General features: G+C 50.9%; 1 protein-coding gene across 2 annotated transcripts in view; it reads left to right on the top strand.

Moving 5' to 3' along the window:
• Positions 1–13,103, top strand: part of GOLM1 (golgi membrane protein 1) — a 53,648-nt gene that overhangs the window by 18,554 nt on the left and 21,991 nt on the right. For both annotated transcript variants that reach the window (XM_055311998.1, XM_055311997.1), the window contains one exon: positions 11,035–11,089. In XM_055311998.1, the coding sequence (XP_055167973.1) occupies positions 11,035–11,089 (55 nt within the window). The remainder of the gene's footprint in view (positions 1–11,034; positions 11,090–13,103) is intronic.

Raw genomic sequence — 13,103 nt, forward strand, 5'->3', positions numbered from 1 at the left:
CCTTGAAGATGGACCTGTTGTTTTCATTTCCCTTCTTTTCTACTTCCCCTTCTGTTGCAGAAAGAGGTGTGGTTAAGATGATTTGACTACATAATTGCAGCTCTGCAGGTTTCTGCATACTTCGTCCTTCTAGGACTTCTGTAACTTGGTGGGACCACTGGTATGGTTGCTTCCTGAGCTGTAGATGAGAAGGGATGTTCAGTTTTCTGAAACAAACAAAATGATTGTGTACAGCAGCCTTCAGTAACTTTCAAAACAGTTATCTTTTAAATTATTGAAATACCGTTATTGTTAGTTTTGAAAATACCAAAAAAAAATTTTAACCCCCTGTAATTCCATCCCTCCAGGGTTAACCACTGAGAACCCCTCACACCCTTTTTAAAACATTAAGATGATAGCTAAGCATTTATAAATCATCGTTATACTCAAGCTTTTATAAACGTACATGTGCTGTGAAGATGCTAGAACATAAGAGGGGCCTTTTAAATGAGAAACACTTTGGAACACATCTGGTTTTTGCATATCATTAAAAACCCAGAAACACCTGACTTATTATGTATGGTTATCTTAGGGGCACGGAGGGGCCAACTTCCAGACAAGGATATAGTCCATAAGTGTTTGCTAAAGGGAACTTTTGCAGGTTACCTTGATGCCTCATTGGCACAGGTGCCTGTGTTTTGAACATGAAGATACACGCGTCATTTAGGGGAACAGGGTTATATAGACATGTGGTGTTCTGCTTATTTGCCGTATCACAAGTTACCCCAAAACAGTGGTTTAAAGCCATGATGGCATTTATTTTGTGCACACACATCTGCAGTTGGGAGCACTCAGTAGATACTGGTCTGTTCCATGTTCTATCTGAGTGCCAGAAGGCTCACTGTCACCTGCAGCTTCCCTCACTCAGGTGCTGGTGTCAGTGACCCCAGACCTCAGTGGGGTCGAGGCCCCTAGCACATAGGGTGGCTTTCCCCCCACAGCTGCTGGACCTCCTTGAAGCTTGCAGGCTGGAAGGTTCCTGGGGCGCCATCCCCACAGGAGGGAGGGAGTGCCCCTGTGGGAGGCTGTTACCTTTTGTAGGCATTTCCCAGGGCTGGCCTGTAACAAAGTACCACAAACCAGGTGGCTTAAAACAACAGAAGTTTATTCTTTCGTGGTTCTGGAGGCTAGAAGTTCCAGATCAAGGTGTCAGCCAGGGCTGTGCTCCCCAGAAGGCTCCGGGGGAGGCTCCTTCTGGAACAGGCTCTGGCCTCTGCTGTTTGCCTGCAGTCTCTGACCTGGTCTGCATGGGTCCTAGAAGTGTCGCTCCAGTCCTGGCCATCTCCCTGTGTGTCTGCCCCTCTACCCCGTAGTCCTACTGGCTTCCACCCCACCCTCATGACTTCATGTCACCTGGATTATATCTGCATAGACTCTGTCTCTGAATAAGGTGCTTCTTAGATTCTGGGAAGATCTGAAGTTTGGGGGCACACTGTCCAACTCACTAGGCCTTTCACTGAGTGGGTCACTTCTTCAGCATTCCTAGGAGCAGGTTACTGAGGCCAGCCCAAACTGAAAAGGGTGGGAGTTAGGCTTCACCAGTGGGAGCGGTGGCAGAGACTTGGTAGTCATGTTTTTAAGCCATCACATTTGTGGTGAAATTCTTTCTTTCTTTCTTTCTTTTCTTTCTTTTCTTTCTTTTTTCTTTCTTCTTTATTTGTTTTTTGTTTTTTTTAAGAGCTCCTCACTGAGCAAGGATCCCAACGTGAGGCTCGATCCCAGGACCCTGGGTTCATGACCTGAGTTGAAGGCAGACACCCAGGCGTCTCCCCCTTTTTTCCAAGTAAATATTTGTTTACATATCAAACTAGTTTTTAAAGGGCCTAAGTATGAACAGATCCCCAGATTTTAGGTAGTTTTTGCCAAAAGTGAATGGAGAATTGCTTGTAAAGGTCTGCTTCTCTCCTGAAGCTGGCACAGAGTGCTTGAATTCAGTCTTTCATTTTGTTGTCAGAAGGCTGATTAATATTTTCAGGTCTAAAGACTTACCAGGGTCTCTGGTGCCCCCCACCCCCCCCCAGCCTCCAGGTGGCCCTAAAGGTGTGTGCAGGCAGGTTATGCTTCATCTCTGAAGTGCTTGGAGGAGGAGCCTGAGAGACCCCAGTGGCTCAGAGGCTCACGGCTGTGATCACGGAGCTTCCTGCTATTGTGTTGGCTTTTTGGCTCTGTAGAATTAGTCAGAAATAGTCTCCTTCTCTGTATTTGTGTTTGTGACCTTCGTGCCAGGCTCCTTTCTTGCAGCCATTCATCCCCCTAGAGCTTTGGACTTTTCACTTATTTGTTAAGTATGTAAATTAATGCTGCAGCAGGGCTGGAGAAAGGCTTGGGTCGGGTCACAGTCGTTTATAAGGGGAAGGAGCTGATTGAGGAAAAGCCAGAGGGTTAGAGCCAGGCTGCAGGCTAGGAGACCAGATGTTGGCCAAGTGTTAACTGTTTGGAGTCCAGAAAGAGAAAAGCTTATAGGGAGGGGCAGCTAGGAAGGCGGAGGGGGAAGGGGCCTGCCTCACCTCTGCCTCCCACCTCTGTGACCCGGGCTCTCCACAGAAGTGGGGGCATGAGGGGGGGGGCATGTGTGGTCTGAACACCCCCCCCCCCACCTTGCTGCTGTAAGGGGTCACTGAGCAGAGCAGACCTTTCCGTGGCCCCTGGGCAGTGAAAGCCAGAGGGCCAACCTGAACTCGGGGGCGGGGGGAAGGGCCGCTCCCCACAACTGTAGCTGCATTTGGCTCTGAAATTGACTTTGTAAAGAGGAAGTGGCCATCGTTAAGAAGTCTGGTCATCTGTCCTGCCCCGGAGTCTTCAGAGTGCTTTTACCCCAGCACCTCTCACTTCTGGAGGTGCCTGAGGGAGGCTGGCTGGTTAGTGCTGAGTCGGGGTGTAGACCAGTCCCCCCAGCCCACCCCGCGCCGGTCCCCCTGGCCCCACCGCAACATCTCCTGCAGCATTCAAAGTGTTCTGGCTTCATTGGAGAGCTTGGGGATTTCCTTCTGGGGAGGTGGTTTTCCTGGGGGCAGAGCTGACTTGTACAGGTCAAAACAGTTTCTTTGATTTTTTTTTTTTTTTAATCACCTCTTATTACTGTGATTGATTGAAGCCCGGAAGGGTTCTACAAGAGCTTTTCTGTTTTTAATCCCCACTGATTTTCCAGACAGAAGTCTCCAGTATTTCCCCTGCTGGGTGCTGGCAGTGTGCTGGGGATGGGCCGGGCTGTGTCCCGCGTCCCCAGGGTGCCCTGAGTGGTGGAGAAAGGCGAGTCAATGGGTCTGTCAGGGCCAGGGGCAGACAGAGAAACCATTCCAGCTGTGTGAAGCAGCAAGGGCTTAGTGCAGGGATGTGGGTGCCTGCAGAAAGGTGAGAAGGGTCTGGAGAGCATCTCGTTCACAGGTGGCTCCCAGATGGCTGGAGGCTGCACCTGCGACCTGCATCTGGCCCCCTCTGTACCCTGACCCCCTAACCGCTCAGTCTTTCAGTGTCAAGTGAGTGCATCTGATGGGAATCTAGATCCCACAGGCAGTAGGTGTGCAAGATGTTCAGGATGGTGCAGGAGCACTTGTGTCCCACAGACGGGGGTGGGGGCAGCCAGTCTGCCTCCAGCACCAGGCTGGGGCAGGTGTTCCTGTGCTGCCTCACCTGGGAGCACCCCGAGACTGTGTCCCCGCCCCCCGTGGCTGAGCGTGGGGAGTGGGCAGATTGGGCCCTGAGAGCAGAGACAGCCCTTCAGGAAGGGTCTTCTAGCCACTCAGGAGTTTGGACTGAGTTTGGGGATGGGAGTGCTTAGGCTGTGGATGGAACCGAGCTGGCCAGGCCCTATCTGGGGCTTTGAAGGGCAGGCCCCGGTCTGGGGTGCAGTCTGGGGGGCATGCTAGGGAGGGAGCTGGCAGAGAGGAGGCGGGGTGGAGGCGGGAGGAGCTTGAGCCTGTGGAGTGAGCAGGCATGAGTGTCAGGAGGTGGGGCTGCAGGCATGACAGGCGCTGGGATGTGGCTTCACAGGGGTGGGAATGCGCAGAGGGCAGCTCCTCTGAGGTCTGGGTCCCTGAGGAAACGGGGTCTGTCAGGTTGGGAATTCTCTAGTCTGCTGACTACATCCTTCTGGCAGCTTTGCCATTGAACACAAGTTGCTTATGTGTGGGGAGCAACGGACCCCCTTTCCTGCACTGCCCCCCGCCCCACCCATGGGAACGGGCCTGGGACCAACCCCCCTAGGTGTGATGGGGCGGGGGTGGGGGGTGCGTGGGGGGCACTGGCAAGGCTGTGGGAGGGCGGGGGCGGAGCAGGTGCATTGCTGTCTGGCCTAACTGGGAGGAGCAGCAGGTGCTCCTGGGGCTGCTTTTGTCTGATCTGGAGACGCCAACTCTCCCCCACCCCGCCTGCTCACATCTGAACTTCCTCACCCCGCAGGACCAGCGTTTGCTGTGAAATTCGTACAGAACATCTGACCTACCTTGTCATTGATTTCCTCAGTGGGCTGAAGGAGGGGGGTCGGGGGTAGCGAACTGGGATTATTCTGAGTTCTGTGATCTGATAGGCATCGGTTTTGTTTCCTTTTTCTTTCTTTTTTTTTTTTTGAACAGTAATAGAGATGATTTTATTTTATTTATTTTTGTATATATATTTTTATTGGAGTTTGATTTGCCAACATATAGCATAACACCCAGTGCATCTCGTCAAGTGCCCCCCTCAGTGCCCGTCACCCAGTCACCCCACCGCCCCGCCCACCTCCCTTTCCACTACTCCTTGTTCATTTTCCAGAGTTAGGAGTCTCTCGTGTTGTTTCCTCTTTCATCCTTAGTATCCGTGTCCCCCACCCCCACCCCCGTTTGCATAGCTGTAGTCTTAACCACACCTGCGGGTGGAGAAATTGTTCAAATCCTCATGTGGAAAGAGAAGACCTAATGCCCACAGTAGGCCCCCTGTGAAGAGGCCACCTTCGGTCCAGAGCTCCTTCCTCTGGGGCCTCATGCTTGTCCCCATGATGGAAGGCACCCCTCACGGACCTTGCTCTGCAGAGCTGTGGGTGCTGGCGACCTGCCTGGGCCACCCAACCTGAGCCCCCGGTCCCTCCAGCCATTGCAGGTGCTGCTTTCCCAGCCCTCCGGGGCCGGGGATATTCCACCCTTCTGACAGCTGGTGGGACCTTCTGGCAGGAGCTGTTGGGGTGCGGAGAGTAGCTATGCCCTGTGCGTAACGGGGTGATGTCCTGGGTGGTTGGGTTTCTCTTTTCTAAGCTTCACCTAGAGGTTTGTTTACCCCCCCCCCCCGCCCCTTACTACTCTGTGGCTTGAGCCCATGGTCCCATGACCACAGTGCATCCCCACCTTCCTGCCCACCCATAGCCCCTGTGGCCCCTCCGACTCACTCTGCAGGCTGTGACCCCAGAGCATGCACTCTTGCCCCCTGCTCTCCTGTTCACTCCCAGCCCACTGCTGTGCTCTGGCCTCCATGTTCTCACACGCTCACTTGTCCACTGACCCACCTATCTCATGCTCTTTGTGGGGTTTGGCTATTGTTTTCATTGTGGTAAAAGGTGCGTCATATAAAATGACCATTTAAATCATATCTGAATGCACGGTTCAGTGGCATTAATCATGCTCACATTGCTGTGCACCTGCCACACCCTCCAGAGCTTTTCCACCTTCCCCAGGGAAGCACCGGCCCCATTCCCTCTTCCCCTGGGTCCTGGCAACCACAGTGTCTCCTCCTATCTCCGAATCCGACTACCCTCCATGTCTCACATCAGTGGGATTGTGTGTTATGTGTCCTTTTGTGTCGGCTTCCTTTCACATAGCAGAACGTCTTCCGCACGCCAGCATCCTTGCACTGATGCTCTGTCCGTCTCCGTCTCCTCCTGCACGTGCACATACTCACTCCTGTGCCCCTGCTGTGTGCGGGAGCTTTGAGGAGCTAGGCTGCAGGTTCCCACGCTTCCTGGAGTCCTGGGTCTCCAGCTCCCTGAGGAGACCTTGCATTTAGTGCCTAGGCCCAGCCTCTCTGGAGACCTTCTCTGCTGCGCCAGAGTGGCATGGACCTGGAGTCCCCCTGCACACCCCTCTGTTTGCCTTTTGGGGAGGGCCCGTCTGGTGAGCTGGGGGCAGTAGTGTGGGTGGCTCACCTTTGTGCCTCCAGGCCGAGGCTCGTGCTGGACCCCTGATACACATGCTGGGCAGGTTTGCTGAGTTCTGGAATCCTTCACCTGGGCCCTTGGCCTGAGGACAGCCGTGTCTCCTGGGCTTATTTTGGTGGTGGTGTGAGTGTGTAATCTTAGTACAACACCATAAATAAATAACTCCTTGGCACTTCTTTGCCAGCTGACTCTTCCCTCCCTTCTTATTCCTCAGGGTCTGTGCTGTCCCATGAGCAGGTGGCTAGTTGAACATTGACAATGTCCCATTTGAGATGTGCTGTAAAAAATGTAAAAATATGCTAGATTTCGAAGGCTTGGTATGGAAAAAAAGAAACCGTCATTCATACTGTTCTGTGTTGATTACATTCTGAAATGATAATTTGGGTGTGCCAGATTAAGGTATTTAATTTCACCTGTTTCTTTTTGTTAATTGGAACAAAATTCACAGGACCTATAAGCATTACCACTTTAGCCATTTTAAAGTGTATCATTTGGTAGGTTTGGTACGTTCATGTTATGGTGCAGCCACCAGCACCGTCTCATCCAGAACATTTTCATCGCCCCTGAGAGAAATCCCACATGCATTAACCAGACAGTCCCCAGGTCTCCTTACCCCAGACCCCAGCTCCCACTAATGTACTTGGGGGCTCTCCAGATTTCCCTGCTCTGGGCATTTCCTCTCTGTGGATCCTACATTTTGTGGCTTTTGTGTCTGGCTGCGTTTGTGTGTGTGTGTCTGGCTTCTTGCACTCAACCTAGTGTTTTCAGGCCTCACGGCACGTGTCAAAACTTCATTCTTTTTTACAGCTGCATAATACTCCACGCCGTGGCTATACCACATTTTGTCTATCGGGTTCCTCGATAGATGTTTGAGGTGTTTCCACCTTTTGGCTGCTATGAATAATTCTGCTGTGAACGTCTGGGGACACATGTCGTACAGACACGTACTTGTGATTCTCTTGGGTATACCTAAGAAGAGGAGGGCTGGGTCGTGTGACAGCCGTTCAACTTCTTGGGAAACTGCCGAGCCTCTTTCTACAGCGACTGTGCCATCTCCCATTCTCCTCAGCCGTGTTTGAGGGTTCCGGTGTCTCTGCACTTTCTCCCATATTTGTCCATATTTATTTTCCTTTTTGCTGTTTATTCATTTTTAGCTTGAAGCCGTGCCAGTGTGTGTGACACGGTGCCCTCTCATCGGGGCGCGTGTTGCAGTGGCGACTGGCGACGGTGAGCGTCTCTCTGGTGCTGACTGGCCATTTGTGTATCATCTTTGGGGAAATGTTTGTTCTGATCCTCTACCCAGTCTGTTTCTCTCCACTCTAATATGACTACTAGAAATTGTTAAGGGTCTGCCCGGGACTGACACTACCTTTCCCTTGGGTAGCGCTGCTCTGGGAGACTTTGAAATCGGTGAGGGGGATGGGAAGACTAATGAGTAGTTCGTACTCTGCCTTCATTGTCCGCGTCCTCACGGCCACCGGGACTGCTCTGTCTCCGAGGTCTCTCCCCGACACACTCACAGGAGTGTCCTTACACAGGGCTTCTCCAGGCCCCGCGGGGGACGGGGCTTAGTCTGACGGGCCTCCAAGTCAGGCTTACCTGAGGGGGCTCTTCCTTCAAAGCAGGTTATTTCAGTGAGCGAACCACGCAGAGCAGGGCCGTGGGCCTTTTGTCCTCTGTCATGTGGTCTGCGCCGCACCTCCAGTGAGCTTTCCGAAAGGTCAGATTTTGAGAAGTTAGTCATTTACATCTCCTGGCGCTTTTAGAGCGGTCGGATTTATTGTCAAATTACTGTATTGAAAATTTACTACAGCATGTTGAGCTGCTTTATCCAGGAGTCTGATACGGAAGTTGTTTGATCACATATACACGTGTCTCAGAATAGAACGGTGGTAGTAGATGTGTCCGTGGGTGGCTCATCCCGAGGTCTTCGAGCTCAGTTTCAGTTACGTGCTGGTGGCAGTGACTGCCGCTGGGTGTCCCCGGGGGCCGTCCACACGCGGGGCCGTCCACTTCTCCCAGAGTCGCTCTGCACCAAAATGAGGAAAAACAGCTGGGTTGTTTAGAGTAGAATATAGAATTCATTTAAAAATAATACTGTTTAATGCAGATTTTTTTAATTGAATCTCCAAAAAGCTAGAAGCATCTTCATTATTCCCTGAAAATGATTTAATAAGATTTTCAATAAATATAAAACTCCATATAGGGATCCCTGGGTGGCGCAGCGGTTTGGCGCCTGCCTTTGGCCCAGGGCGCGATCCTGGAGACCCGGGATCGAATCCCACGTCGGGTTCCCGGTGCATGGAGCCTGCTTCTTCCTCTGCCTATGTCTCTGCCTCTCTCTCTCTCCCTCTCTGTGACTATCATAAATAAATAAAAAAAAAATTTAAAAAAAAATAAAAATAATACTGTTTAATGCAGATTTTTTTAATTGAATCTCCAAAAAGCTAGAAGCATCTTCATTATTCCCTGAAAATGATTTAATAAGATTTTCAATAAATATAAAACTCCATATAGGGATCCCTGGGTGGCGCAGCGGTTTGGCGCCTGCCTTTGGCCCAGGGCGCGATCCTGGAGACCCGGGATCGAATCCCACATCAGGCTCCCGGTGCATGGAGCCTGCTTCTCCCTCTTGCCTGTGTCTCTGCGCCTCTCTCTCTCTCTCTCTCTCTGTGACTATCATAAGTAAATAAAAATTTATTTTTTATTATTTTTTTTTTAAAACTCCATATAAAATATCCTGATGGCGTTCCGGGATCCTTTTCTCATTGACTTGGGTGCAATCTGTACTTCTGCATGCATAAATAAATAGATGGGGGAAGATAACTAAAATATCTTTAGAAGAAAGGAGTTACATGGGAGACAGACATTTCCTTGGATACTTCCTCGACCCTCAGATAGTTGCAGACTCCGGAGTGGATTTCTTGGAGTGGGGCCAAGGGGAACAAGTGGAGAAGGAATAGTGGGAATATCCTGGGGTGCCTGGGGACTCAGTTGGCTGAGCATCCAACTCCTGGTCACAGTTCAGGTCATGACCTCAGGATCGTGAGATTGAGCCCCGTATCAGGCTCTATGCTGGACATGAAGCCTGCTTGAGTTTCTTTCCCTCTACCCACTCCCCCACCCCTGCTCATGTGCAATTTCTCTTAAAAGAATACATGAGTGGAAGTGGAACCAGGCAGTAATTCTACTGGCCTCGCTCAGTGCACTCAAGGTACATCCGTGTTGTAACAGCACGTCGCCGTCACTTGTTTTAAAGGCCGCGTGAGGGCAACCCCCGGTGGCTCAGCGGTTTAGCGCCGCCTTCCACCCAGGGTGTGATCCTGGAGACCCAGGATCGAGTCCTACGTCGGGCTCCCTGTGTGGAGCCTGCTTCTCTCTCTGCCTGTGTCTCTGCCTCTCTCTCTCTTTCTCTCTCTCTCATGAATAAATAAATAAAATTTAAAAAAAAAAAAAAAAGGCCGCGTGATGTTCTGTTGAGGGGCGCTGCCACGGCTTCCATCCCGGGCACCTGTTGAGGATGGGTTGCTCCTAGCGCCCAGCTGTCCTGAGCACAGGTGCAGATCTCTCTCCAAGATTCTACTCCGGGTCTTTTTGGCTCTAGATGGAACAGTGGGCATCCTGCCGTCCCTGAGCGGTGCTGGTAGCATCCGCGCCGCGCGGGGGCCCCGTCACTTAGGCTTCCCTTCTGTCCTCCACCCCCTAGGCCATCGACTAACACTCCCCTTGGTAATCTGTCCCTGAGACCCGTCACTGTGATTTACTTCCTCTTGTGCCAGGAAATGTTCCATGTCCTCAGATCTCCCAAAATAAACATGGTTTGTTTGGCCAGGTTGCGTTTCTGGGAGCACGCCCCTGTACTCCAGAAAACTCTGTCTGAGCCAAAGAGAAAGGAAGGTCTGGGCAGAGGCCTGGGAGGAAGTGAGAGGCACGGACACGGGCGGTGGCGCGGTTGTCACTACCCATCGTTAAGTGGGAACTGGGCAGAAGCGTGTCTCCGAGTTGCAGGCAGCGTGTCCAGGGTGTGGTGTTTGCAGGCTTTGTTGGTTGTTACACAGTAGGAAGTGTTCATGGCTCGGTGTGTGAACAAAGCAGCGCCTGCCTGTGTGAGGCGCTCAGATGTTTGGTATTCTAGTCACCTCTTCGTCGGATGTTTGCTTTTGGCACAGGGTCCAGCCCCCTAGCCTGGGCGCCTGCTGGGGGCTCAGAGCCCAATCTACCCGGATCAGACCTGCTGGGCTCAGGTTCAGGCTTTGTCTGTTTGCTGTGGAGAAAGCCTCATGGCCTTGAGTCTTTTCACCAGTCTGTGCCTCAGTTTCCTGTCCTGTAAAATGGGCTCATGTGCTGCCCACCTCTTAGAACCCGGTGTGAGGAGGGAACCGACTGCAGAGGCCTGAGGGTCACCTGGCCGGTGTGGGCATTTGTCACGTACACTGCACACCTCCTTTCCTTACTTTTCCCTTAGTTTTCACTGTTCTCCTGAGTCCTGTGTTGTCTCTTCCTCCTCCTCTGTTTTTGGTCTCCCCTGCTTGGTGTCACATCATGTGAACCCCTCCCCTGCCCCCCTGGGAAAATCCCCAGTTGCTGCTGCAGCTTTCGTGGAAGAAAGCACATCCTGGGGCCCAAACAGAGGCAGGATCCACTTAGCCCTTGCGGGTTACAGGCTGTCATTGGGAAAGCAAAGCTCTGACCCCGTGAGCTCCTTTCCGGCTGCTGCAGCATCTGCAACCCGTCCTTTCCCTGCCACAGCCGCTGAGGCGAGGGGGGGATGGGGAGGGGTGTTACTCCCTTTCCCCAGTTGGAACATCTTATCAAGACTCTTCGAAGTTGTTAGGTTGCCAGCATGTTTCATTTTGTGTTTATCTTCCTTGCAGGCAGTTTTAGTGAATAATATCACCACAGGTGAGAGGCTCATCAGAACCCTGCAAGGTGAGTTCTCATCCCCTCCTTGACAGCAGATGTTAGGCCTTTTAGGAAAGGGTCACCTTTCCTCTTGTCCTCTCTAGGGGTTCTTGTTCTAATCTAGTGATGAGTAGGATCCTGAGTTACTGAGTAATCTTTACTGTATTCGTTTTGCCAAACTACAATTCCTTAAAGAGCTTTTTCCTTTTAAAAATGTTGCTGAAGACATTGTAAGGTACAGAATTCAGGTTCTCTTGTTTTCATAGGCTAAGAAGTATACAGAACAAATCACCTTATATATAGAACTGTAAGATATATGTGATATATATGGGATTTTTTTAATTGAGTCACCCTGAATTTAGGTTTCCTTTATGAAAATTGTAAAAACTATCCAGCCCCAATCTAATTCCATTCTTTGCTGCCCTGCTTCAGTTGGCAGCCATAGCTGGGTTTCCATCGGGCCTTGCAAAGCAGCAGTGGTCCAGAGGGCAGGACCGGGTCGGGGGCAGGGGTCAGCAGGCCCTGTGCTGCTCAGGGCCTGTGGGAAGGAGTGCTGCATCCCATGAGGCCGGGAGGAAACTTGCACTGGCTCCGGAGCCTCCCTCCTGCCTCTGGGACAGGAAGGTCTGTCTACATCCGCACTGTCCAGAGTGGTGGCCACGAGCCGTGTGACCAGTGAACACTTGAAATGTGGCTATTGGGATGAAACTGGGTTTTAAATTTTTATGTCATTTTCAGTGATTTAAGATTGAGACTCCACTCTGTTATTGGTAGTGTTAAGTATCTACAACTTGAGTATATCCATCTAGTTTTTAACCGTACATTTGATGAAACCTAAATTCAGATAAAGAATTTCTAGTGCAGACTTAACATCTGGATTGAGATGTGCTCTGATTGTACGCACCAGATTTCAAAGACAGAGTAGGAAAGAGAGAGTATAAAATATCTAATTCATAATTCTTTATGTTCATTATGTGTTGGCCTGATAATATCGTATAGCTGTTGGGCTAAATCAGATGTATTATTAAAATTAATAATACACCTGGTTTCGTTCTTGGAAATGTAGTTGCTAGAAAAATTACCTACGTGGCTTGCATTGTCTTTGGACGGTGCTGGTCTAGATTCTCATTCTAAATCTGGCTCTAAGAATATGAGTAGGGGGATTTAGGGTCCTACAGAGTTAGGTGGGTCACTATTGCTGAGGCTCTGCAGAGCTCCCCTTTCCTTTGTGGCCTTGTGAGACTCATCTACATTGTGTCTACATTGTGAGTGTCAGTACTTCATCCCTTCTATTACCAACTGTATTCCAGACCCATACTTGGTTTGATTTTGGCGCTTTTTTTTTCTTTTAAAGATTTTATTTATTTATTTGAGAGCGAGTATGTGAGCTAGAGAGAAAGCATAAGCGGGGCAGGAGGGAGAGGGATGAGGGATAAGCAGGCCCCCCCTACCCCCCTCTGAGCAGGGAGCCTGATGCGGGGCTCCATCCCAGGACCCTGGGATCATGACCTGAGCTGAAGGCAAACACTTAACCCACTGAGCCACCCAGGCACCCTGGGACTTTAAGTGAGGTTTATTGAGGTGTAAGTTACACCTAACAAAGTGTGCCCTTTGTAGAGTGCTGTGTGTTTCAGCAAATGCACAGTCCCCTAGATGCCCACGTCATGACCAGACCCTGTCCCTCTAGGAAGTACCCGCCCCCAGCCTTTTGTCGCAGGTCCCCTGCCTTAGCCTCCAGCACCCACTGAGTGGTTCTGCATCCCTGCAGTTTTAACTCTGAGTATATTCTAGAAATGCGTGTGAGATGGAGCCGTGTTGCTGTGTGTTTTGGCATTTCATTGAGTCCTTCATTTTTATTTCATTTTATTTTCCCCCCAAGAGCCCTGTTAGGCTTAGAGTTAGGAGGGCAGACCTTGGGGTGCATGTTGAGAGCTGTGTCCCGGGCCCTGGTTGTGGCCTTCTGGCCCCTCTGCTGTCACCTCTTGGCAGCTTTTCTTTCCACCCAGCCTGACCCTGTGTCAGCAGCTGCTTTTTTCTGCAA

The sequence above is a fragment of the Nyctereutes procyonoides genome, unplaced genomic scaffold (assembly GCF_905146905.1).
Source record: "Nyctereutes procyonoides isolate TBG_1078 unplaced genomic scaffold, NYPRO_anot_genome, whole genome shotgun sequence".
Lineage (NCBI taxonomy): Eukaryota > Metazoa > Chordata > Mammalia > Carnivora > Canidae > Nyctereutes > Nyctereutes procyonoides.